Source organism: Triticum aestivum, chromosome 4A (genome assembly GCF_018294505.1).
Source record: "Triticum aestivum cultivar Chinese Spring chromosome 4A, IWGSC CS RefSeq v2.1, whole genome shotgun sequence".
Taxonomy (NCBI): domain Eukaryota; kingdom Viridiplantae; phylum Streptophyta; class Magnoliopsida; order Poales; family Poaceae; genus Triticum; species Triticum aestivum.
Window position 1 is genome coordinate 536456860 of NC_057803.1, and position 27423 is coordinate 536484282.

The window sequence follows — 27423 nt, forward strand, 5'->3', positions numbered from 1 at the left end:
AATTAAGCAGCGAGTACTAGGAATAGATGCCACCACCACACACTACAACCGCAAGCCATTAGCCACTACACCACACACCATTAATTGAACATAAAGATGTAGATATCTATAAGAATAGACAGCAGCGTTGATATTTGGAAAACATTTTGAAACCATTTTGAAAATTGCGAGCAGTTTTCAAATGCCGCATTTTTTTTGGAAAAAGTGAAGATGTTTTGTAATTCTGATTTGAAAATGAAACACGAACAAAATTTGCAAACCCCAAACAGAATCTGAAAATGCGAACAATTTTCAAAAAATGTTTCAGAAAAGAAAACAAATTGCGAAAAACACGAACATTTTTTGAGATTGCCAACAGTTTTTGTTTTTTTAAAATGGAAAACATGAACATTTTTTTAATTCAGCACCAAAAAAGCTAAAACACGAACTTTTTAAAAAATGCGAACAAAATCTTTATTGTACATTTTTTTGGAGATGCGAACAAAATTTTAAACATGGGAATATTTGTTGAAATTGCGAACAAAATTTTGAGATCGCAAAAGTTTTTTGAAAAATGAACATTTTTCTGAAATTGTGAACAAATTTTGAAAATGAGAATATTTTTTGAAATTGCGAATGAATTTTATAAATGAGATTTTTTTGAAATTGTGAACAGATTTTGAAAATGATCATTGTTTTTTAATTTCCTATATATTTTTTAAGCATGAATTTTTTTCTAAAATTTCAAAAAAAGCATTTTTTAAAGCATGAACATTTTTTGAAAATCACAAACATTTTTTAACACCCGAATATATTTTTTTAATTTTGAAAAAAAAGCATTCGCAGAATTTTATGACAACAAGAGCATTTTATGAAAATCACGAACATTTTTTGAATTTATGAATATTTTGTAGTGGGCCCGCCAAATGTGGGCCCGCCTATCGAGTCGCTCTCCTGTGCGAAGCGCCGGCAGTTTGATGCAGAGCGCGGCGAATAGGGATTTCCACCAAAAGAGGACCTCCCCAAAAATACGTACAAGTCCTCCAGTTTCCAGTTCCAATTCCAAGTCAAAAGTCCAAGTTCAATCCAGCCCAAGCTGATACGGCGACCTGTACGGCCCACCATCCTAGAGCAGACAGACCACGCTACATTTCTTCTCGATCCTCCCGCACACTCGAGAATGTTCCGCAACCCGCGCCGCGCCGCCCTACTCCTCGCCGCCGGCGCCGCCGCAGCGGGAGCCGGGCACCTCCTCGACCGCGGCGACTCCGCCACGGTCGTCACCGTGTCTGCCTCCGCGCCGCTCCGCCATCTCCTGTCCACCGCCGCCACGGGGCTCTTCTCCAGCAACCCCCTCTTCGCGCCGTGGCAAGGTTCGGTTTGCTGTCGCGTCATCTGCTTGCCTGGGCTAGTTTACGGTTATCACCTACGTTAGAACAGGGTGTCATTGATTCGCGATTATCGGTAACCAGTAGTACTACATCGAATGCTTTGTGGACTGTGGTGCCAACTACCAATGGTTATTACTACTCCCTCTGTTCCAAATTACTCGTCGCAGAAATGAATGTATCTAGAACTAAAATACATCTAGATACATCCATACCTGCGACAAGTAATTCGGAACGGAGGGAGTAGTTTATAAGCTAGCTATTTTTGCAACACAGAACACTTGTTGGAACAGTGACACTAGATCATCCTTGCTGATAGTTATTAGTTTCCCCAAATTGGCACTAAAGCCTGCTGTTGAGGGGACAGAGGAAGGGACGTTCATTATGCGGTGGAGACAGGGTTTGAGAGGTTTTAATTTTGATGCATAAAACCGAACGAAATGCAAAAAGCAAAACATATGATTAATTAGCTCTAAATGCAATGAATATAATCGTAACACAGTAAGCAATTGCAAGGAAAGTTCCAAAAAAATATAGTCGTTCAGATTTTATGGATGGCTAAGGTGATTAGTATCCAAGCGCAACTCATACTATTGTTTGTAGAGTGTCGATATAGACTTGCAAATGTAGAATTTCAAATGGTAAAACATATTTATGTATTTTGCTAAAAAAATACTGTTCTAGTTCTTTGCTGGGAAAAGTGTAAGAACATTTCTCGGAAAATAAATTCTGTCTTGGGGCACAACTGTTCTCAAATGATGTGACTGTGGTTTAGCTTCTTTTCTTATCTTATATATGTGTTGTCTTAGGGCAGTAAATCCCTTTTTTGTCTGCCGTCATATATCTTTTCCTTTTCTACCTTATTACGTGATGATTTCTTGAGAGTACGTAGTAAATGCTATTAATGGATGTGCAACTGTTCTGAGCGAGTAGTTTAGCTGAATTAAGGTGTTATCTGGACTCTGGATTCAACGATGTTATATATTAATAAACATAGTTGGAGACCAGTTTGGTGGAAGCCTGCATTTGGACATTAGAACACTATTTGTAAGCACATATATTTCACAGAAATGCTGTGTGTGTTACACTTTGTTTCACCCAATAATGCCTCCATATCTTGCTCTTTACCAAGAGCTTAATTTAAAAAAAACTAATTGTATTCAAATTTTTGTGTACAGGGGTTTTTACAGGGGGTTTCCCTATACTAAACTCTTTTGCATGTGCATCGGTTCCGCCCGCAAACCTGAGCAACCATGCCTCTGGTGGAAACTCTGATGATTCGAGATGTTGCCCAGGATGTCTAGGCAGAAACTCAATTGCCAATGCCGCAGCTGCAGTTGGTCCTGCTGTGGTGAATATTTCTTGTATGCAAGGTGGGAATGTAGCTGCAACGGAAATTGTTAAAACTTATGACCAGTTTCACTAGCTATATGTTGTAAACTTGTGCAATTATTTCTGTAGAAAATGGATGGTTGCGAGAGAAGAGCCTTGGATCAGGGACTATAATAGATCCAGATGGGACCATATTGACATGTGCCCATCTTGTTACAGATTTTCAAAGCACAAAACCAGGTCTAAAGGGGAAGGTTAGTAACTTGGCACTACCAGTACTTTTTGTGTTCATCTTGTGTTATCCATTACGGCTGACATTGCTAATACTGTACAATGCTTATCATGGACAAATGAAACTAGTATTATGATGCATGGACATGACTTGTTGAAGTTCTTAAAACACTGGAAAGTCAAAACTCTAACCTGGAGCACCTGTTCCTGGGTGTAAAGGAAATAATAAATCAAAATGCTTTATGGATGTAAATGTATTCTTATGTGCTTACAAACTTTAGGGGCGGGGGGGGGGGGGGGGGATTAATTATGCACCTTTAGTGCTATTAATGTTTTGTCTCGTTTTTTATGGCTTGGAAAAAATTAGCGCGCAAAACTGTTCATTTTTTATACAAATTTGACGGCTTATCAAAGACTCAAAATATGTGTGACTTTTTATAATTCCAAGTATTTCTTTAGAATTTACTGTTCATAATGGGAGCCATTTCCCCTCACTCTTAGAATATCTCTGAATTTGGAGCAGCGTTGAGCTATCAGTATAGATGTGTATATTATATGTTGGTTATGATGCTTGATAAATCTCGAATGCTAGTATTGAGGTTACTATCACTTACTATACCTCCATAGACAGTTGGTGTTGACTGTTGAGGTTGATGTGTATAGAGTATGAACAATGCTTCTCTACCTTCATCACAGTTAGTTGAGACCATCTCTTTATAATTGGTAAAGATTCACATAAATGAATTGCATATCATTGTTAGTCATAGCACCTTTTTTTCTCATTCTGTACATCGGAAGAAGAAAAATTGACATGAGAAACTTCTCTAATCTCGCAAAGTGGAAGCTTTTGAATTAACTCATATTCATTGTTTCTACCTGCATCACTTTCTTTACAGAATAGGACAGATGCGTTGTGACCAATTATAACAGAATTGAAGTTAGAATATGTCTCTTGATTATACATGGATGAATGGACTGTCCTTGGTCCTTTATCATTCTTTCAAGTTATGGAACACTAGAACAGTCAATAACAGTCGATAACCCTATAAAAATGGACAGTAGTCTATAACCTAAGTACCAAGGTTGAAGTTCTGGAATTTTCTAGGGTCAAATTTGACCCAAGCCATAGTATATACAATTCAGTGTTTTTCCTAACAAATTACCACATCGTAGCTCTGCTTAAGATAGATTTTTTACTTACACTTCTATCCTCTTCCTTATACTGTTAAAATGTTGTGCCAGCATCTTGGTTCATCCAGTTAAATAGTATAAATATTTGTTTGCTTCCTCAATCTTGCCTAAAAATGGGTCAATTATAACAGGTTAGTGTGAGTTTACAAGATGGTCGTGAATTTGAAGGCATAGTTCTCAATTTTGACCACCACTCAGATATCGCTGTTCTGAAGATCAAGTCCAAGACACCTTTACCAGCTGCAAGACTTGGATCCTCATGTAAGCTTCGACCAGGTGACTGGGTTGTTGCTTTGGGCTGCCCACTTTCTCTTCAGAATACAGTTACAGCTGGCATTGTAAGGTTAAGATTTCCCTAAAACTGACCCTTTTTTGCTTTAATTTTATCTCATCCCCTGGCCATCTTTAACACTACTGGTCCACTTTTGATCCCCAAACTTGCTCTTTATTTTGCTGACTTCAATGTTCCACTTTCACCCCATTTTCCTGTAGTTGTGTTGACCGGAAAAGTAGTGATCTGGGTCTTGGAGGAATACGAAGGGAGTATCTGCAAACAGATTGTGCCATCAATATCGTAAGACCTTTGACCTCATCTTCCTGGGCATGATTTTAGCGCACATCCTTCGTGCACTTGGATATTCTGATCTGTTTGGTAATTATTATGTCATTTTACTAGGTCTTGTTACCAGCCATCACACTCTTTTTTCTTCTTCTGTGAACATGCGGAGATATGAAAAAAAAATGATCGGAAACACTAACACTGAATGTATAAATGTATTTGAATTTGTGTTGGGACAATATAGCTTTGAAAAATCATGAATTGAGAAAGATATTCCTAACTGCACCCTATCAGAATGAGGACCATGCACCAAACAGTTTTGAGGAAAACGTTATAAATTACAGTAGCAAATCTGAAAAAAGATAGTAGCAGCTTAAGCTATTTACCTACCGTGCACCTTCCTGTTGCAACGTTCAACTTTCTATTCTGATCCATTTGTCACTCGGGTGGTGACCATAGATGTCAGTATCGATTAATTTTTACCTGCTTTCTATTACGGAATTAAATTTTGTGTACCTGCTTTCTTCTTGGACTAATATTAAAGAACAGGGCAACCTTTGTTTTTGTTCAAGTTTTTCCTTGGTTCATCCATTTTGTTTTTGCCAATGTAGCCTCATATATATGTAATGCAAACATATGTGGTTTGTTTCCTTGGTGCTTTTGGTTCGGTCTCAGTTTCTCTAGGACAAACTGTGGACGCATTTGCATGCTGCAGGGTAACTCTGGAGGTCCTCTTGTGAACCTCGATGGCGAGATCATTGGAGTTAATGTGATGAAACTTAGGGATGCTGATGGTTTGAGCTTTTCAGTACCGATTGACTATGTCGTGAAAATAGTGGAGCACTTCAAGAAAAATGGGTATGCCTTTAGTCGTATGACTCAGGTTGCATTTAACTATTGCACTGTCTTGTATTTCACCTTGCCTTCGGAAATTTCTTTATTTAACTTTAGGCTATTATCTCCACTTTTGGAGTGATGTTAGAACATGCATTGTATGAGGTAAGTGAAAGTCGTATGATGATGGTGTTTACGCTTTGTATATAAGAAATTAGTTTATAGGTAGTCAGTCTGCATTTACCTTCTGTAAGTAGATTTTTTTGGATTATATACAACGCTTTGTATATAAGAAGTTAGTTTATAGGTAGTCAGTCTGCATTTACCTTCTGTAAGTAGATTCTTTTGGATTACTTAAATGTTACCACACGCATACCACCACCAAGTATAATGTTCAAGATGAAGCGTGCACACTGATACAGCGAAGTATGAGAACATACATGGCCATGCAATTACCTCCAATCTTTTTGTCTCTGTTGCAATATGCCAATGCTAGTGATACACTTGCTTCCTATTTTGTAGATATCTTATACTATAATTTACTCGTGTGGGAATCATCTTCTGTTCATGTTATTTATCATTTTGTGACAACTCAACTATTTGATGCCAAAACCATATTCAAATTATCGCCCATACTTGTACATGGTAACTTGTCCTGGTTTAGTCCACTAGGCGTAACTTAGATTGAGATACTGAAAGGTCACTTGATAAAAATGCGATTGATCGAGTTATCTAACTCTTATTTGTTTGTGTTCTACCACTCGAGTAACCCGATTAGTGATGAATGAACATCAGTATTACACAAATTTAACTGAAATCCAGTATGATGTTACTTCCTATTGTGCAATGCAGGAGAGTTGTACGCCCGTGGCTTGGTTTGAAGATGCTTGATCTTAATCCAATGGTCATTGCGCAACTTAAAGAAAGATCAAGTTCTTTCCCTGATGTAAGCAAAGGTGTGCTTGTTCCAATGGTAAGCTATTCATAATTCGTCTTGTGCCATGATGAGACGTTCTGCAGCCCAGAAGACTCACTCTTAAGTTTCTGACTGCTGTGCTCAAATTAAATTTGTCGTACAATTCTAGTTATCACAGTTCATTGCTTTTTTTCATATATTTCCTGCTCTTTCTGACCTATTATTTATTCTTGTAATTGTGACTTTGTGGTGTGCTTGAATTAAACTTGTTGTACAATTCTAATTATCACAGTTCAATGCCTTTCTTTCTTATATCTCCTGCTGTTTCTGACTTATTATTTATTCTGATTATAGTTAGGCCATGCTAAGTTGCTGATACTAGATTAGTGGATTACCAGGTTACACCAGGCTCGCCAGCCGAACGTGCAGGATTTGCTCCTGGGGACGTAGTCACTGAATTTGATGGTAAACCAGTGGAAACGATCAAAGAGGTAACTAGGGTAACCTCTGGTTATGTGGAGGTTTCTTAAATTTCTATCACTTGCAATATTCCTTATTTTGAAAGAAGTAATTATGTCATGTTAGATCGTGATATGGAATTAAGCCTGATGCTAGAATAGTGGCCTCTGGTGCCTGTTGCCTAACATGGTTCATGCGCTTCTGGGGTTATTATTCTAGTGTTCTGTGCATCAAATTCTCAAATCTCAACTCAGGGAGGGGGGAGGGGGGGGGGGTCAAATTATCCTTTTATTTGTGCGGATGAGTTTTTCTTTTTGAGGGATATTTGTGCAGACAAGTTAATAGAGAGTATACATTGCAGATTATTGGTATCATGGGGGACAAGGTTGGAGTGCCATTTAAAGTTCTTGTTAAAAGGGCGAACAATGTACATGTGACTTTGACAGTTACGCCAGAGGAAGCAGATGCCAGCAGGTGACCCACGATTATCTGCTTGAGGTTAATGAGCTCAGAGGAGAATTTTGCAGTACAAATATAGTTTTCCTTAAAAAATCATTTTATGCGGCCTATGGACATTCTGTTGAGTTCGATGTAGGCATGGGTAATGGGTATTCTCCTTCCTCATTGAGGGAAAGAAAAACTTACCAATAGATATGGTGGTGCAGTGTTTGACTTGACAAAATGTGAAACTCATCGAAGAATGTGGATGTGGAGTTTCGTAATCTGTAATACTTATGAACAAAATAGGCAAGAGACTGAAACAGCAGAGTCATCGAATAATTTTTACATTCTGCACTGGCACTGGCAAAAACTTAAATGGATGCATGGTTCGCATATCTGTTTGGAAGCAATGTTCATTTTTTAGTGGAATTTGGAAGCAATGTTCTATCTGTATTTGGAAGGTTTGATTTGCCTGCTGCAAAATCAGGTTGGTACGTGGCGTCCGCCTTGCGTGGCACCCTAAAACCTAGGTCCATTTCTATTGGTTGTTAGATGCAGCATCTCATAACTTTTGGTTGAAATGTCCCTTACATGCTTCATCATAGGGGAGGGGGGTTATTTGTGCTAGATGTATGCTATGGTGCACCAATAGTTGAATATGTTTGAGTCTCTGAATTTTTTATTTCTTTCTGCATCGTGAAGTCTGAACTAAAGTATTACAAAATCCTGCTGTGTATGGAAATCATGTACGTAGTTCTATTGCAGAGTATTGCTCACCTTGTGTGACCCGATTAATTTGTACTACATTTTATACATGTAGCTGTGAGGTCAACAACGAAACAAAATGCAATTTGCCCCAAAAAAAGCTTCCGAAAGAAGAACCCCCCTTTTTTTTGTTGAGCTGACTTGTAGGTTTATGATTGACAGGGCAATCATTTAGAGAAATACTCCTTTATGCATCTGAGGCGACAATGACACTTTTTTTTTGTTATAGTTCTCCTTTGGGTGTGGGGGCATTAAGAAACAGTCATGTCCGTGGCCTCCGGAGTCCCCGTTTCTAAATAAATAGATATGTCTATAAATGGGATGAAATGCAAGATTTGCATCCTCTGTCCATAATTTAATGCTTTGGAAGAGCCCAAGTGGTGTGTCATGTCAACTTATGTAGTACAGGTGTGCATGATCATTTCTCATTAAGCTTGTGTTGTGGATTGGCCATGTGTATCTGGTCGAAGTAACATGCAGATTCTTTTGGGCACAAGATTCCGAACCATGCTTGGGACTTGGGAGCGTAGGAACTCTGTCCAAATCACGTGTTCGTGAAATGTGCAGTTTCATAGTACTATTTCTGTAAATTTACATCTCATCCGTCCATCTTAGCTGCGTTTTGACATTCTTGCAGGAGAAAATTACACTTGTGGTCCTCCAAGTCTCTCGCGCGGAACACTTTCTTACAGCAACTCGAGAAACACTATAGTACGGTCTCTATACATAAAAATACGTAACAACTATGGTCCTATCTATGGTCCCCTCGACGGTCGGTCGCTTTGGTGCTGCTGTGTGGCGCTGGCCTTCAAAAAAGACCGTGCTCCCCCCACCCCCGCGCGCCTTGCATCATGGGACCCACATCCCGGCCTTCCGTGTCGAGTAGTCAAATCGCCGCAACCTTATTCAATAAGCCAGCCGTCTCTAGTGCACCACTTCTAGCCAACTGCCTCCACTCCACCACTCCTCGTTGTCCATCTAAAATCCCTCACCCAAGCTCGCCCAAATCCCTAACCCTCGCTAATCGATCTCCCAGCCATCATCGTCCAATCTCTAAGCCACAATGGAGATCACTCCTTCATTGGCGGCAATCCTTGTTCGGGTGGCCGCTGGCGATGCGGAGAAGTTGGCCCGGCTGCACGAGATATGCTCGTGGTTCCCTGACCTGACGATGCTCTACAAGGAGGCGATCGACATCGCCGGTTGTCTCACGGACGAGGAGAAGGCCAGCATGCGGGCGAACCATGCTTTTCCAGTGGAGCACCTCTACTGGGCGATGATGGAGGCGGAGAGTGACGATCCGGTGCAGAGATACCACTGGAGGGCCTACAAGTCTAGCCTGTATGGCGATGGAGCGAGTCATGGCGCTGGCCAGGGCGCTGCTCGGGGCGGCCACAGCGTTGACAATGGTGTTGGCCATGGCACGGCTCTGGACGTGGCTGGTCATGGCGATGCGGCATGTCATCGCTCTCCCTCCTGCCTCGTCAGTCAATCTGCATAGGAGGAGGCTGCATGCAAAGGAGGTGCCCCTACCTCATCGCTCTCCCCGCTTCTCCCGCCGCTCTCCGAGGAATGCACGCTCCACCGACATGCAGTAGAGGTATATCCAATCTCCAAGTCTCAATGTTAATCTAGTTAGATAGTCTTTCATAGATGTCTTATGTAGAAAATTTGTGCGTAGGGTTTAGTAGACCCCAATGTTAATGTAAGCATTGAATTTTCGTCATTTTTATATTATTAATATTTTTAATGTACTGGATTTTGTCATGGTCCTAACAAACACATAGCAAGCATGCATAAGTACTTGCACAGAATGAGAAACACATGACAATTCTCCTAATTTTGTCAAATTACTAATTTCTCAGCTTTTTCAAAGAACAAATCTCCTACATTTGCCATGTGCCCCTGGCAATTTGCTACATTTTCCATGTGCCCCTGGCAATTTGCTACATTTGCCATCTATGTTAAAGATCAAATCTTCTAAATTTTTCATGTGTCAATTAAAAAGATTGAAAAACATTTCATGTTTTTATTGGTAAAAAAAAATCCTAAATTTGACATGTGTTGTTATTTTTATATTTAGACCATGGCAATTTTGGGAATATTTTATACTCCCTCCGTTCACTTTTGTAAGTCATTTTAGACAACTCAAAATGGGTTGTTTTGTACATTGTCTGAAATGTCTTCAAGGTCTTATAAAAGTGAACAGAGGGAGTACTTCTTTCACATGGCAATTTTTACATCTATTTTACAATCGTGGGAATTTGTCACATGGCAATTTTATCTATTTTTTTAAACATGGCAAAGTTATATCTATTTTTTGCATATAATGTACACATTGAAGATCTTTTTTTGATTTGTTGTGCAATGTTTTTGCCATGTTATTCTAGAAAATATGGCAATTTTCTTTAACTTGGTATTACTTGTACATGGCAAAATAAAGAGAAAATAGATAAAACATTACAAAGAAAACAGATAAAACTTATATAGTTAGTTCTTGCTCCCTTCATTTCAAAATATAATGCGTCCGCGCTTCCTAAGGTCCAACTTTGACCATAAATTTAACCAACGAGATCGACTGCGATGGGAGAAAAAACTTATATAATTGAAAACTTCTTTTGAATACGAATTCACGGGTATAACTTTTGCTCCCGCCGCAGTCAGTCTCGTTGGTTAAATTTATAGTCAAAGTTGAAGTACGGGAATAGAGGAAGCACTATATTTTGGAACGGAAGGAGTACTTGATACATGCAATGTTTTACAGATGGAAGTACAAAGAAGTGTAAAATGGATTGAAGAAGTGGAAGAGCCTGCAAGCTGATCTATGTAGTAGTAAGAGATGATGCAAGTTGATGTTTAGACCCGGTGTATGTTAAGACCTGATGCATGGTTCGTGTATTATGCTTGCCCCAAGATCAATATCATGCGTGATGGTTCTGTCTTTGCTCAATCCAGAATCTTTCACCAAATTAATGTGACCATTCTTCTAAATTTACTTGTGATATTACTAGATATCTTCTTTTCTACACCTGCTGATGTTGTAGATATCTCCCCTGCTTCTGTATCCTATTTTCATAAAAAAATATAAAGAATTATTTCCCAACAGAAGGGGAGCCTTGGTGCAGCGGTAAAGTTGTTGCCTTGTGACCAAGCGGGAGCTACGTGCATTAGCTGTCCTTTTTAACTATTTCCCAACAATAATTCAAACAACAAGATTTTATAAGAAACATTCATTCAAACAAACAACTAAAGTTTCATAACAATAATTCAAAACATTCCACAATTAACTCAAAACATCACAAGTTTCATTCAAATTTTAGGATGTTTACAATGTTTTCAACGAAACTCATTCGAAAAAAAACCTAACTACTCCTTGTCGCTCCCGCTCCCACAGAGGTCAACGAATCTGTTGTCACCATCGCTGCGCCGCCGCCGTCGTTGTCGCTAAAGTAAATGAAAAATTCGCCCGAGTTCGCGGTCTCCTGCGCCAGTGTCCCCACCGACTTCCTCAACGCCCTCGTGTACCCCGGCTCATCCGTCGGGCCTATGAACTCCGATTGTGGAATTCAGCCCGACGCCGTGGTCGAGTCGCGGATGAACCCCGCATGTCCTCGCGTTTGCCCGCCTCCTTCAGCGCCGCTAGCTCCGGCAGGAGCTGGGCCTGAGGGGAGGCGGCTGCAGGCGCGATTGGGGGGGGGGGGGCTGCACGTGCGCGACGGCCGACACACGACACAACACACGCCACCTGGACGGGCGGGGACGCGGGAGGTGCGAGGAGTGCGAGGTTCAAGGGATGCATTACCGCGGATGGCCCTACACCGGTACTCGCGAAGGACGGCGTAGAGCTCATGCTCTGCCCTAGAAACGATAGCGACCTAGGATGTTCTATGGGCCACTAGGGTGCATGCGCTGTTGCTCGAGGGTGGCGCCAGGGCCCGGAGGCGCGTAGCCGTCGGCAGTGACATGCCACCTCGTCGCTAAGCGCACTGACGGTGGCACCATGATGCTGTACCAGTAGATCACGACGGTCTCTGGCTAGCTATAAGGCTCGACGGCCACGAGCCGACGGGTGCGGCGCCACCTTCGCGGCTGCTTCCAGCACGGTGGTTGGTTGTCACCCCCGACAGGAGAGAGAGAGTGGAGCGGGGCGACGGAGGAGTGTGACGGCCTAAAAAAAGAGCAGCGACAAAGGTGTGCGACGGGGAGAGATGCACGTCGGGAAAGGGCGGCCGGGATGGATTTTATATCCGCTCGGCGGTGCGGGAGCCGGTGGACGGCGTAACGTCGGCATTAATGGCAATGGCGCTACACATTGTAGTGCCTGAGGCATGGACGCTTACGGGTTGAGCGCTACCTGAAAGGGTTATTTTTGTGAAATAGTTTCGCCGAGAGTTTATTTTTGAAGTTACTTTCACCTTTGGGTTATTTTTGTCCATTTTGTCGCGAGGTTAAAGGACTTGAGCGTGACGGTCTCTCTCTCTCTGCCAGTACTGCTATGTTGCTCACCTAGGCAGGGGTTTCATGTACAGATGGCACATGTAGTGAAGAGCATTTACACAGTCGGGTCTTGTGTGGAAGGTCAACGACAAGTAGTACCATCCCCTTGTTGCGAGATTGCTGTCGTCCTTGGTCTTGGCCGTGACAAGTCGCGGCACCATATTCGACATGCCCCTAATGAGTGACACACCACTCTTATGTGTACTGCTAGCCGGTTACTGTTGATAGTTAAGTGTCATTACAACACTAAGTACTACTACTACTTATCGCTGCAGTCATAGGTCCTACACTCCATTACTTTACCGCGTCATCTTTTTTTTTCAAGACGTTTTTTCTTCTGCGAGGAACGTCGAGGATTAATGGTAACACGGCACATCTATCAAGAGCTTCTCAAATCTGAGCGAAGAAATTAAAGCTTTGTTTTTACATGAGTCTGAAATAAACTTGAATTTCAGGAGGTTTTTGTATGGGCCCTTGGCTTGGGCCTCGGCCTCCGCAATTTGTTGCCCTAAAATCTCCTATAAGTCTAGAACCCATTTTTGGCCTCATTGAAAAAACCCAGTGAGTACTTGTTCATGTCAGCTAGCTACAGATGGTGAGGCTTGTGACGTGGGCTGAGGATTAAAAAGGGGCACCAGGTGACTAGTGACTACTACTAATAAAGCCTAATCACCTCCCCGAGTAGTTTAATCATCAAGCAGTGCACGGCTCGACAAAGCCGGTTGGGTTGGCTCCCGCCCGCCCGTCCGTCGGAGCGGTGCCGTGGGAGCGCGCGGTCTCCCTGTCGCCCAGTGTTTTAACAATTCGCCTCCTTTTCCTGAATAAGAAAACACACGAAAGCAGCTGGAGCAACAACGACACGGCTGGAAGCAAGCAGCGGAGGTGGCCGCGAGAGCGACGGCAGTGACGAGGACGCGTGCCGTGCCGATCCACGACATGAGAAAATAAAATAAAAGAAAACCGTGGGCGCCCGCGCGCACGCACGCACGCGGTGCGGCACCAGCACCAGCCCCGGAACGGAAAATGTGTCTACGCACAACAGAAAGCGGGATCCCGCCGTGCACACCAGCGTACGCGCCCGCGTGGGTTAGGCGGGCAGACAAAAGGCGTGTTCGTCTCTTAACAATCGTTGGATCTTCCAGCTTTTTCTTCCTCCCTAACAATCTTTGGATCGTCCAGCTTTTTCTTGACAGTCTTTGGATCGTCACTTCTCCCCTCTCTCTCTCTTTCTTTTTCAAACGGAAAAGGCACGCACAGCACACGGGGAGGAAAACTACAACGGAACAGGACAAGGGGAAAGGGGAGGTGAAAGTGGCCGTGGGTGACGGCAACGGACGACGACGACGGGTGGTGGAGCAGTGCAGTGCAGCGGTCGGTGTATGCGTACTACGTACCGCGTGACCGGAATCTATCCGTCTCATCGCCACCCTACTGCTAAAAAGCACGTTCATCTCTCCCTCTAGATCTCTCGCTTCCTTTTCTTTTGTTGTTTCCTCTCTTTTTTTCTTCCCTTTTCCATCGCTTTTCCTACAGGCTAATTGAGGCTCGTCGAAAATGGGAAGAGGGCATTTGGATTTAAGGCAAAGGGTTGAACCGGCCTTGCCTGGCAAGGTTATCCATTTGGTATGGACAAAAGAAGCTAACTAACTAACTAACAATGCTAGCTAATGAACCAGCGTGAAAAGGTAAAAAGAGCAAGTGTCTCGAATTATCTATCGGAATATATGCCAAGAGAGCATTTGGATCTAAGGCAAAAGCTAAACTAGCCTTGCTTGACAAGGTTTACCATTTGGTATGGACGACAGAACCTAGCTAACAGTAGAAATGATAGCTAATGAACCAAGCGTGAAAAGGTAAAAAGAGCAAATGTCTCGAATTATCTATCGGAATAAATGCCAAGAGAGCATTTGGATCTAAGGCAAAAGCTAAACTAGCCTTACTTGACAATGTTTATCATTTGGTATGGACGACAGAACCTAACTAACAATAGAAATGCTAGCTAATGAACCAAACATGAAGAAGTAAAAAGAGCAACCGTTTCGAGTTATCTATCAGAATAAATTCCAAGGGGGCTTTTAATTTGGATCTAAGGCAAAGGGTTACACCAGCCTTGCCTGGCAAGGTTAGCCATTTGGTATGGACAACAGAACTTTTTGCAAGACATGGACAAGAGGACCTAACTAACAATACCATTTGGCATGAGTGATGAGCTATATCAAAAACAAAGAACCTAACTAACAATGCTAGCTAATGAACCAAATTTGAAAAGGGAAAAGGAAGCAAATGTCTCAAATTATTTATCAAAATAAATGCTAAGGGAGCATTTGGATCTAAGGAAAAAGCTAAACTACCCTTGCTTAGCAAGGTTAGCCATTTAGTATGGACAACAAAACCTAACTAACAAAGTAGAAATGCTAGCTAATGAACCACCATACTGCTAAAAAGCATGTTCATCTCTCTAGATCTCTCGCTTCATTTTCTTTTGTTGCTTCTTCTCTTTTTTTTCTTCCCTTTTCCCTCACTTTTCCCACCGGCTAATTGAGCCTCATCAAAAATACGAAGATGGCATTTGAATTTAAGGCAAAGGGTTGAACCAGCCTTGCCTGGCATGGTTAGCCATTTGGTATGGACAACAAAACCTAACTAACTAACAATGCCAGCTAATGAACCAAACGTGAAAAGGTAAAAAGAGCAAATGTTTCAAATTATCTGTTGGAATAAATGCCAAGGGAGCGTTTGGATCTAAGGCAAAAGCCTTGCTTGGCAACGTTATTCATTTGGTATGGACAAGAGAACTTTTTTTGCGAGATATGAACAAAAGTACATAACTAACCATACGATTTAGCATGAGTGATGAGCTATATCAAAAACAAAGAACCTGACTAACAATGGTAGCTAATGAACCAAACGTGAAAAAGGAAAAAGAGCAAATGTCTCAGATGATCTATCGAAATAAATGTCAAGGGAGCATTTGGATCTAACGCAAGAGTTAAACTAGCCTTGCTTGGCAACCTTAGCCATTTGGTATGGACAAGGATTTTAACTTTTGGTGCCAATCCTGCCACTCTTGCTTGTTCATGGACCTACTTTGCGTGTGAATGAGCACAAAGCTTTACTTTGGCTAAATAATGCTAGCTAATGAGCCAAACATGAAAAGGAAAAAGAACAAATGTCTCGAATTATCTCTTGGAATAAATGCCAAGGGAGCATTTGGATTCTAAAGTAAGAGCTAAACTAGCCTTGCATGGCACTGCTATCCATTTGGTATGGACAAGAGAACTTTTTTGCAAGAAATGGATAAGAGCACCTAACTAACTATACCATTCAACATGAGTTATGAGCTATGTAAAAAACAAATAATCTAACTAACAATACTAGCTAATGAACCAAACGCGAAAAGGGAAAAGAGCACATGTCTCGAATTATCTATCGAAATAAATGCCAATAGAGCGTTTGGATCTAATGCAAAAGCTAAACTAGCATTGCTTAGCAAGGTTAGCCATTGGGTATGGACAATGCATTCTAACTGTTGATGCCAATCCTGCCACTCTTGCTTGTTCACAGGGCCTACTTTGCAAGTGAATGAGCGTAAAGCTTTACTCTGGCTAAACAATCATAGCTAATGAACCAAATCTGAAAAACAAAAAAATAGCTTTATTCGTAACTCGGTAAGGGTACAAGGTTATGCATACAATCAAATAAAATAGGTAGTTTTCAAGGAAAATGAGTAACAAGTATAGACTATCTCTTGTAGGGAACTTTTTGACACTCATATTTTTTACTAAACTTTGTACATCCATAAAAATAAAGGAATTAAATACTTGATTTGTGAATATCCATTTCTGAACCTGAGCTCATCTGATCTCGGTGAACAGTAAAATAAAAAAATAGTAAAAAATCGATTTTTTTTGCACGGAAGATGTTTGAGTACTTGAGGTCCGTACCAGTTTCAGGTTGTTCGGAATCTGAGTAGCTCTCAGTAAAAAAACAAAATCCGTCTGAATAGTGCCTGAATAGTAAACTTTTTCACATACCTCAAATTTATTTATTTTTGCTGAGAGCTACTAAAATGTCCAAACGAGTTGAAAATTGTCATGGACTTCACACTCAAAACATGTTCCATGCCAAAAACTGTTTTTTAATCTAGTTTTTTTATTTTACTGTTCATAGGCAGGAGCAACTAAGCTCGGGAACCATTTAGCCGCTCCCCTGATTTGACCATAGCTTGAAAAAAGGCTTCTATAGGCATGACTTCCAAGGAGCTTCATCAATATTAGGTAGAGGTGCCAAAAAGTTGCCTAGGAATTTTTTAAGTGTGACCAAGCTTGGAAAAACCTTAACATGTAAAAGCCACTTGCGGATACCCCAACAATAAAAATGTAGCTTGAAAAAAAAAACTTAACATGCTAAAGCCACCCGTGGATACACCAAAGATAAAAATGTAGCTCGAAAAAAACATAATATGCTAAAGTCACTCGTGGATACCCCAACAATAAATATGGAGCTTGAAAACAATTCAGCATGCTAAAGCCACCCATGGATACTCCAAAGATAAAAATGTAGCTTAAAAAACTTAACATGCTAAAGCCACCCGCGGATACTCCAACAATAAAATTGTAGCTTGACAAAACTTAACATGCTAAATCTACTCATGGATACTCCAAAAAAATGTAGCTTGAACAAAACTTAACATGCTAAATCCACTCATGGGTACTCCAAAAATAAAAATCTTAGACATCGAGAAGGAGACAAATATTTTTTCCTTAATTGAAGGAAAGCAATATTTTTTAAAGGAAATTGTAGTAGAAGCATCAACAATATGACTAGGAATGTAAATATGGTGGATGAGAAATTAAACTAAGATGGTGGAACTATTAATGCTTGTTTAAGTTAGATTATGTCTATGGTAGTTTGTGTGTCTCTTTTTTAGAAGATCGTGAAGGCTTACCCAGGTTCCATTGCATTAACGAAAACAATACATAGTCTCACATCCAGAGCATTAGATACAAGTTCATGAGAGGCCGACTCGCACATCAGAGAGATACACCTTGGTTAGATATTCATGGCCTCACATCTCCATCCCAGGACATGTCTATGCGATGCTTCAAGTCAGGTACAAGTTATGTAGCATCAGAGGATGATGTTTTGTCCCCTTCATTCACAATCACGGTTGAATCGCCATGGTCCATCTCAAGGACGCATGGAGGGTGTTCATCAGATATGTGACCAAACTTTCTAATTTTACTCAAGCAACCCTCTTGAAATCATATATAGTGGATTGCTGATCGAGCAACTCTTGTGTGTAGTAAAAGCCAGTCCCTTATGTTTCCAAGAATTCTTCTACACACATATTTAACATTGGGCTATTCCATACCCAATCCACCCGAATCAACGTCAATGGTAAGCTGACTAATGCTATATATAATTCACCAAAGAGGTATGCGGCAGGAAGACCTCCTCTCCTCGCTAATACTCTTCGTCATCGTTATGGACTCCTCGGGGTCCCTCTTTGATGTGTTTGCATTCCCTTTCAGGCATCCATCTACATTGACGAGATGGCCGTATTCATCAACCCCTCGGCCATGAAGATGCACGTTGCCATGAGGTTGTTTGAGCTATTTGAAGTAGCAATAGGTCTGGAGGCAAACTGGCACAAATGTGCAGTGACCCCCATCAGATGCTCAGTGAATACGCCTAGGAGGTGACCCAGGAACTAACATTCTCCACAATGAACTTCCCTATTCCACACATTGGCATGCCGCTCTTGACTTGTGCATGCACCGTATCGAGCTCCAATCCATCATTCACAAGTCGGTGATGCGACTCCATGGTTGGAAAACTAAGCAAATCGCCTTACCATGTTGGGTAGAATTGGTGAAATATACCCTCTCCGCATGGTTTTTTATTAGCTCATGCCATTATCCCATCGGCATGATTCGTCAAGCAAGTGGAAAGTAAATGAGGATATTTGTTTGGGCGGTCGACAAGGAAGTCACCGTGGGTAAATGCTTGGTGAGATGGATGACATCTGCAAGCCAAGGCCATATGGCAGCCTTGACATGTTGGACTTGCAGTGCCAGGGCAATGCATTACGAGCCTAGTGGACTGGTCAAATTAAGCCATGGCATAACCCGGTACTACCTCCCGACCACATGTCTGATACAATGTTCTGCACCTCATCGACCATGATCATCGAGGATGGAAAACAACATCTCTCTAGAGATCATACTGGGCCGAGGGCATGCAACCTGCTAAAAGATGGAGAGAAAACTTCAAACATTGCAATGTTCAAATGCTCACCATCTTTGATGCCATTGTGGACGATACTTTGATATGACATGCTAATACTAACACCGCTAATGCTAGCCTCCATCAACTATGTGAGTCGTGGGAGGCCAAACAAGGGACATTGTCACCTGAAAGTGAACGTCATCAGGGCAGTACTCTATGACATCTACGTACCACATGCAATTCAAAGGTACAATAAGACCTGATGACAAGATGCTAATCTAGTCAACAATAGCACACCCCTCCCCCCAGCGCAAAGTATTCCGGATGGCTTGATATACAAGGAAGATGTCTAATAGCAGATAACCTTGTCAGGTGAAACATTCCACACAATCCGCTATGCACCCTACAAAATGTTGCTCATAAAATGGCACCACATCTCTTCAGTGAGTGCAGTTTCGCCACTCATGTGTGGGGAAGGATCCACCATGCAATTTGAGCGTCACTGCATGTATCACTATCAATGCCAGACCGTAACATGAAGGTTAGAATAAGAGGACAACTTCTGGAGCTGCCATAACTGATGCGACCGACATGGAAGGCGACAAATCTGCTAGTCATATGGATGATACTGAAACAATAATTGCACAGATCGCCAACTGAAAGAGGTCGATCACAACACATGTTATGATTAGAATCATTGGCGAAGGTCCTAGAGATTTGCAGGCTTTGGACCGATGGAGAAATTCTTCCAGGACCTCTAAGTAGCACCTGGCATATATCCCATGGTATCCAATGCCATGGGTTTCCTTCTTATTTTACCTATAACCTTACAATGTGTAGTACACTACTTGTATGTCAAATAAAAATCAACAATAGCTTCGTTTTCATGAAAAAACATTGGTCCATAGACCATGGCTAAACACAATGTCATTCTGAATATTTCCATAGTCCCTAAGAGAGTGCAAAATTTGCCCTTTTTGTGTCTCTGGCATGGCTTCTCAATGGTACATGTGATACCATAATGTAAATAGTCCTTCGGGTCCACCCTAGACCTAACGTGGCACTCGTGATTGACACACTTGGGAGTCGGTGGTGGTTAATCCCACAGATTGATAACTCTCGATCCAACTGGCTATGTTTGGCTCTTCAGCCTGAATATGGTGGCAAGACACGTAGGTGGTGTTGGAGTTCTATGTTGACCATCGTATCACCATTTTAATCCTTCATGCTCTTGGTATTTGTCTTTCGTGATTAGATGATGATGGAGCTACTTAGTATCATGCCTCGCGAGGTTTTATCTCTACCACTATTCATTCAACAGTTTCAGTTTCTACCTCTTGGATCAATGATTAATGAGTCTATTAAAGACCTTGTGGGATAGGTTGAATGTGTAAGCTTAGCTATTTTTATGGATATTTAGAAAAATGTAGAGATGAGAACGGTCAAGCAGGAAATGATTTGTTATTTCTAAGGTAAAGTGAACATGCCATCTTATATTAGTTTGGTAAAAATAGATAAATGGTGCACTAATGCATGCGCTAGGAATATGGAGGTTCCTCACACCATGTATCCAGAATATCCCTTAGCATGTTTAGCTAATAAATACGTTGCCATATTGATTTCCCTAGGTCAATGCTCGAAACAAACCTTAGTGTAAAGTTATGACATGGCAGTTGCACGTGTTATCGAGTTGCCACCGCTCTCCATGATACCACTTACTTCCATGCAGTCAGAGTTTGTCACAAGTCCTTCTCTATCTCATGCAAGAACAAGACCATTTCAAAGGGCTTGAGCTTTAGCTGTAGCGGGATCAAACAACTCCTTGTCACCAACAAAAGGCCACAATCATCATGCAAGATCATGTTAGAGCTACGTACACCTTCCTCCTTACTAAATCCTACATCAATGTTCAACTTTAAAAATTCTTCATTTGGTGTTGTCAAACTTGTCTAGCTTTATGTGAGTTTTTTTCTCTTTGATCAGCTATAATAGGGTATGTTCTATATTGCTCCAGCAGCCAACTTCTTGAACTCCGCAGTTGGAGTTGGGCCAAACATCCTAACTCCATAGAGTTGAGAAGGAGAAGTTGGATGGTCACGAAGTGTAATTTTGGAGGAGTTGAGGAGTTGGGGAAACCCAACTTCCTGAAAAGAGATGAGGTGGAGTTGTCGGACATTACCTTGCACTACCACCGCAAAGTGATCTCCTTCCCGCATACCAGTTCGCAAACAAAAACTCTTGAACACATCTCACATCTCTGATCACTCTCATACTCATCCCGGTCCCACCACCAGGCCATCACATGATGCCTCCGCAGCCTTCTTACTATTGTTGCCTCACAACCACCACCCAGTTGCCATTGGGAGGATCTTCACCATCCTCTCCCCCTCCACTTCCTCCCTCGGCACCTCCTCCACATAGGGTAATTGCCTGGTTTGTCATAGTTCACGTCTCCCCTTCATTGCTCCACCGAGCTCACCATTGTCTATCCCCCAAGCGCATGACATGCTTCGCATGCGTCCCTCAGCTCGCCAGCGCATCATGGTCGATCTCCTAAAGGAGCTCTCCACCAAGGCCACATGATTGCAACAAGCGGTGAGGAAGATGGAGGGGTTGATCATGGCGATTTAGAAGGATGGAACGACGGTGTAGGACAAAGACGCAGAGCGATGTAGATAGCCAGAGGCCTACTATAATCTGGTTTTGTTTTCTGGGGTCGATTATGCTAATATGTTGTACACCCATGCTTTCCCAGACCGGGCCTACCCTATCTCTCTCCCACGGCACAACCCAGCATGCCTTCTCCCAAGTCACGATCGAATTAGGCCTGCCAAAATGGGCCAAATCATTGTACATGGGCTTTTCAGCCTGATAGGATTGCTCGAGAGCAGCTATCAACCGAACGGTTCACTTGCTCCAGTTGATTGGGTGATGGAGTCAGGGATTTCATGGTTGCGGAGCACTATTGAACATGGCCTTAGTGACTAAGGCCACAATTGCTTGAGAGGTTCTTGTCGGTTGATGAATGGTCTCATATTGCATGACATGTTGGTGCTTCCACCAGACATATCACACTGCGACCAGACATATCACACTGTGTGGCCACCAAATCATTTGTTATGTTACAAAACATATCCTCTAGAACCAATGAATATTCCCTCTAAAATGAGCATGCAATATGGACAACATGGGATGTACCCAGATGCTCCTAAAATTCCTTCACACGCATACATAGGAAGAAAGCATGATGGGTACTCCATCAATCAGTGTTACATAATTGATATTGGCAACTGAGTTGCATATCTCAATAAGCTAGAGCCACATCACATTGAATTGTGCCCCAAAACACCCTCCAATAATGGATGTTTATTTTCTTGGTCCATTGTGGCCATATCATTTTCCAAACCGAGTTAGGAGCTGACATCCTATAGACACTTGTTCTCATGAGCTTATGTTAGTGTTCATGCTAACACTTGGTTTTGGTATACTAACCACAACGAGAAGACTCCCGTCTTTGTGAAATGTGAGGAAATGAAGTCATTCATCATGCCAATAGCTAGGGGTATATTCAAAATATGTTGAGCATAGTAGGCCAAAACACATCCCTAATCAATTGTTCATCCAATGACTGAGTTTGTAGGTCAATTAATTTTGAAATTGATGTCATAACAAAGTTGCCTACTCTCACTGTCACTTATTTTGTCAGGCTCTAGGGTTGCCAAATCATCCCACGTATATTAAATTTTTACCCGACACTCACCCTCCAAATAAGGTGTCTCTTCCATGCCTAAATGCCTACCGAGAATACTCTGTCGAGTGCCAAGTGTACAAGCACCCCTTGTTAAGTTCATATTTTAGTAAATCACCAAAAGGGTAGTATTTTCCTTCCATACTGAGGCTCATAAGGAATCATGCTATGCAAGTAGCCACCAACATTGTTTAGACAACATGGCCAGAGTAATGCAAGTCCCAAATCCCACTCCTCCATTCTTATTTCCAATACACATATTCCATCATGCAAATTAGTGCATATACTTTTGTTAATCATCATCTACCCATCAAATTTGGGACATAATAATAATAATACATATTCACTTATAACCCTACTTGCATATCTAGAAGGTAGACATGGCATATGCTGAAATAGCTTGAGGGGAAACTATAACACCATTTCATTCCCACCAAAATAAAATTCTTCTCCTTCCATCTACTAAATCGTTAACACACCCTATCGATTAAGTGCGGGAAGCAATTATATTTATCACACCAACCAAGGGGTAATCCAGGATATTTATCTGTTACTATTTAATTTAGTCATAATATTCAAAGTAGTACAAACTTTGACTCAATTGTTCTACAGTGGCTGAAATGTTTACATGATTTGACCTCACTTACTAGTTGCCTAGAGTCTACATAGTAGTCACTCAGAGCCCTATGCAAACATAATATATTCATAGTATCCAACCTCATAAGATTTCATGAATCTTCTGTAAATAATAAGTGAGGGACAACTAAGGCATCTCTGCACACCTTGACTCCCAAAAAAACTACAGGAGTCATCTTCATGCTTTAACAAGCTCGACAAACCTGCCCCCAAGTATGATAGATGTGATCCAAAAAGAATCGTTAACCCTAACATGATATTTCACTGGTCATATGCGTGCTACCATAAGACCAACCCAGCGGTCGTCAAACCCTAGTTGGGCAAAAATCTTCTTCAGAAAACTCCATTCTACCAGGTTATATGCTTTATGCATATCAAGCTGCATCACACTAATTCCATACTTGTCAGTTTTCTTCTTTTCAATGGTTTGAAAATACCCATAAGCCACTAACACATTATCAGTGATTAAGCTTCTCTAGACAAACACAATTTACGTTTGTGGTGCGATCTTGGAGAGAATAGTTTTAAGCCTCCTCACACGTATATGATGGCATGATACCTCATTCGTTGATCTTTTAGTTTTAACACAAGGGTTTACCTTATTTAATATGTTGAGCATAGTAGGCCAAAACACATCCCTAATCAATTGTTCATCCAATGACTGAGTTTGTAGGTCAATTAATTTTGAAATTGATGTCATAACAAAGTTTCCTACTCTCACCGTCATTTATTTTGTCAGGCTCTAGGTTGCCAAATCATCCCACATATATTAAAATTTTACCCGACACCCACCCTCCAAATATGGTGTCTCTTCCATGCCTAGATGCCTACCGAGATACTCAATCGAGTGCCAAGTGTACAAGCACCCCTTTGTTAAGTTCATATTTTAGTAAATCACCAAAAGGGTAGTATTTTCCTTCCATACAGAAGCTCATAAGGAATCATGATATGCAAGTAGCCACCAACATTGTTTAGACAACATGGCCAGAGTAATGCAAGTCCCAAATCCCACTCCTCCATTCTTATTTCTAATACACATATTCTATCACGCAAATTAGTGCATATACTTTTGTTGATCATCATCTACCCATCAAATTTGGGACATAATAGTACATATTCACTTATAACCCTACTTGCATATCTAGAAGGTAGACATGGCATATGATGAAATAGCTTGAGGGGAAACTATTAACACCATTTCATTCCCACCAAAATAAAATTATTCTCCTTCCATCTACTAAATCATTAACACACCCTATCTATTAAGTGCGGGAAGCAATTATATTTATCACACCAACCAAGGGTAATCCAGGATATTTATTTGTTACTATTTAATTTAGTCATAATATTCAAAGTAGCACAAACTTTGACTCAATTGTTCTACAATGGCTGAAATGTTTACATGATTTGACCTCACTTACTAGTTGCCTACAGTCTACATAGTAGTCACTCAGAGCCCTATGCAAACATAATATATTCATAGTATCCAACCTCATAAGAGTTCATGAATCTTCTGTAAATAATAAGTGAGGGACAACTAAGGCATCTCTGCACACCTTGACTCCCCCAAAAACCATAGGAGTCCTCTTCAAACAAGCTCGACAAACCTTGCCCCAAGTATGATAGATGTGATCCAAAAAGAATCGTTAACCCTAACATGATATTTCACTGGTCATATGCATGCTACCATTAGACCAACCCAGTGGTCATCAAACCCTAGTTGGGCCAAAATCTTCTTCAGAAAACTCCATTCTACCAGGTTATATGCTTTATGCATATCAAGCTTCATCACACTAATTCCATACTTGTCAGTTTTCTTCTTTTCAATGGCGTGAAAACACCCATAAGCCACTAACACATTATCAGTGGTTAAGCTTCTCTAGTAAAACACAATTTACATTTGTGGTGTGATCTTTGAGAGAATAGTTTTAAGCCTCCTCACACGTATAGGATGGCATGATACCTCATTCGTTGATCTTTTAGTTCTAACACAAGGATTTACCTTATTTAATATGTTGAGCATAGTAGGCCAAAACACATCCCTAATCAATTGTTCATCCAATGACTGAGTTTTTAGGTCAATTAATTTTGAAATTAATGTCATAGTAAAGTTTCCTACTCTCACTGTCACTTATTTTGTCCGGCTCTAGGGTTTCCAAATAATCCCACATATATTAATTTTTTACCCGACACCCACCCTCCAAATATGGTGTCTCTTCCATGCCTAGATGCCCATCGAGAATACTCTGTCGAGTGCCAAGTGTACAAGCACCCCTTGTTAAGTTCATATTTTAGTAAATCACCAAAAGGGTAGTATTTTCCTTCCATACCGAAGCTCATAAGGGATCATGCTCTGCAAGTAGCCACCAACATTGTTTAGACAACATGGCCAGAGTAATGCAAGTCGCAAATCCCACTCCTCCATTCTTATTTCCAATACACAGATTCCATCATGCAAACTAGTGCATATACTTTTGTTGATCATCATCTACCCATCAAATTTGGGACATAATAGTACATATTCACTTATAACCCTACTTGCATATCTAGAAGGTAGACATGGCATATGCTGAAATAGCTTGAGGGGAAACTATTAACACCATTTCATTCCCACCAAAATAAAATTCTTCTCCTTCCATCTACTAAATCGTTAACACACCCTATCGATTAAGTGCGGGAAGCAATTATATTTATCACACCAACCAAGGGGTAATCCAGGATATTTATCTGTTACTATTTAATGTACTCATAATATTCAAAGTAGTACAAACTTTGACTCAATTGTTCTATAATGGCTGAAATGTTTACATGATTTGACCTCACTTACTAGTTGCCTAGAGTCTACATAGTAGTCACTTAGAGACCTATGCAAACATAATATATTCATAGTATCCAACCTCATAAGAGTTCATGAATCTTCTATAAATAATAAGTGAGGGACAACTAAGGCATCTCTGCACACCTTGACTCCCCAAAAAATTACAGGAGTCCTCTTGATGCTTTAACAAGCTCGACAAACCTTGCCCCAAGTATGATAGATGTGATCCAAAAAGAACCGTTAACCCTAACATGATATTTCACTAGTGATATGCATGCTACCATAAGACCAATCCAGCGGTCATCAAACCCCAGCTGGGCCAAAATCTTCTTTAGAAAACTCCATTCTACCAGGTTATATGCTTTATGCATATTAATCTTCATCGCACTAATTCCATACTTGTCAGTTTTCTTATTTTCAATGGTGTGATGACACCCATAAGCCACTAACACATTATCACTAATTAAGCTTCTCTAGACAAACACAGTTTACGTTTGCGGTGCGATCTTTGAGATAATAGTTTTAAGCCTCCTCACACATATATGATGGCATGATACCTCATACATTGACCTTTTAGTTTTAACACAAGGATTTACCTTATTTAAAATATTTAGAACATGATCCACGTGTGTGGACGTAAATTGTTATAATAGATCGACGTAATAATCAACCTCATCCTCAATGCAGTCTTCGACCCCACTGTTCAATTTTATTCTTTTTTCTCTAGGTTGTTGTGAACCCATGGAAGAAAGTTGTACTTTGACCACCATGATGGAAGATGGATCTTGACCCCCCCCACACACACAATTTCTCAAAGTACAAGTGACGAGGCTAAGGACTATTTCAAATATTTAGTCATCCAAGATCATAGTGAGCCCATAGGTATGTGATACTATCAAAAGGGGATCAAGTTTGTGACAACATTTATTTCCTACAATGTGCTTATAGATCAAACTCCAAAGCCACTCAAACGCATCTCATGTTCCTCACTATCTCTCTCTCTGTTTTACACCATTGAGAGCAACCAACTCATTCCCATTTGGAGCCTCCGGCTCCATTTTAGAGATATAGCCATTGTGACCAAGTGTCATTTTGATACACCAAATCGACTCCATTCAGAGCCATTGATGGGCCTACACAAGCCTCTATTGTCCGGTCGGAACCCAAACTACTCTTGACCAAATAATCTAAATGATGCCATGTAGCATGCACTCTCTTCCATCACTAGTTGGAGCCTACGCGCGCTTTCTAGACGGACCCTCCAAGCTACTTGAAAGTTGCCACTTTGGGTTTAGTTAGTGCCTCCAAATTGTATGAAAAAGTGGGCAACAATCAATTTTTTTGGTCCAGCCTATAAATACCCCCACCCATCCTAGTTTCTCACTCAACACTTCGAAG

At 41.0% G+C, this 27423-nt stretch overlaps 1 protein-coding gene across 1 annotated transcript; it reads left to right on the forward strand.

The window, feature by feature from the left end:
- The first annotated feature begins 1098 nt into the window (after window positions 1-1098).
- On the forward strand, window positions 1099-7727 carry LOC123086771 (putative protease Do-like 14). The gene is made up of 9 exons (XM_044508563.1): window positions 1099-1352; window positions 2546-2740; window positions 2829-2953; window positions 4253-4464; window positions 4614-4695; window positions 5396-5538; window positions 6367-6487; window positions 6829-6921; window positions 7251-7727. The coding sequence occupies exons 1-9, from the start codon at window positions 1160-1162 to the stop codon at window positions 7365-7367; spliced, it is 1281 nt and encodes a 426-aa protein (XP_044364498.1). The 5' UTR covers window positions 1099-1159; the 3' UTR covers window positions 7368-7727.
- Window positions 7728-27423: the final 19696 nt, after the last annotated feature.

Bases quoted from the DNA above. Each gene is read 5' to 3' on its own strand.
- LOC123086771 (XM_044508563.1), top strand. From the start codon at position 1,160: ATGTTCCGCAACCCGCGCCGCGCCGCCCTACTCCTCGCCGCCGGCGCC. The intron at 1,353-2,545 runs GTTCGGTTTGCT...TTTTGTGTACAG, and splicing joins CCTCTTCGCGCCGTGGCAAG to GGGTTTTTACAGGGGGTTTC. The intron at 5,539-6,366 runs GTATGCCTTTAG...TGTGCAATGCAG, and splicing joins GAGCACTTCAAGAAAAATGG to GAGAGTTGTACGCCCGTGGC.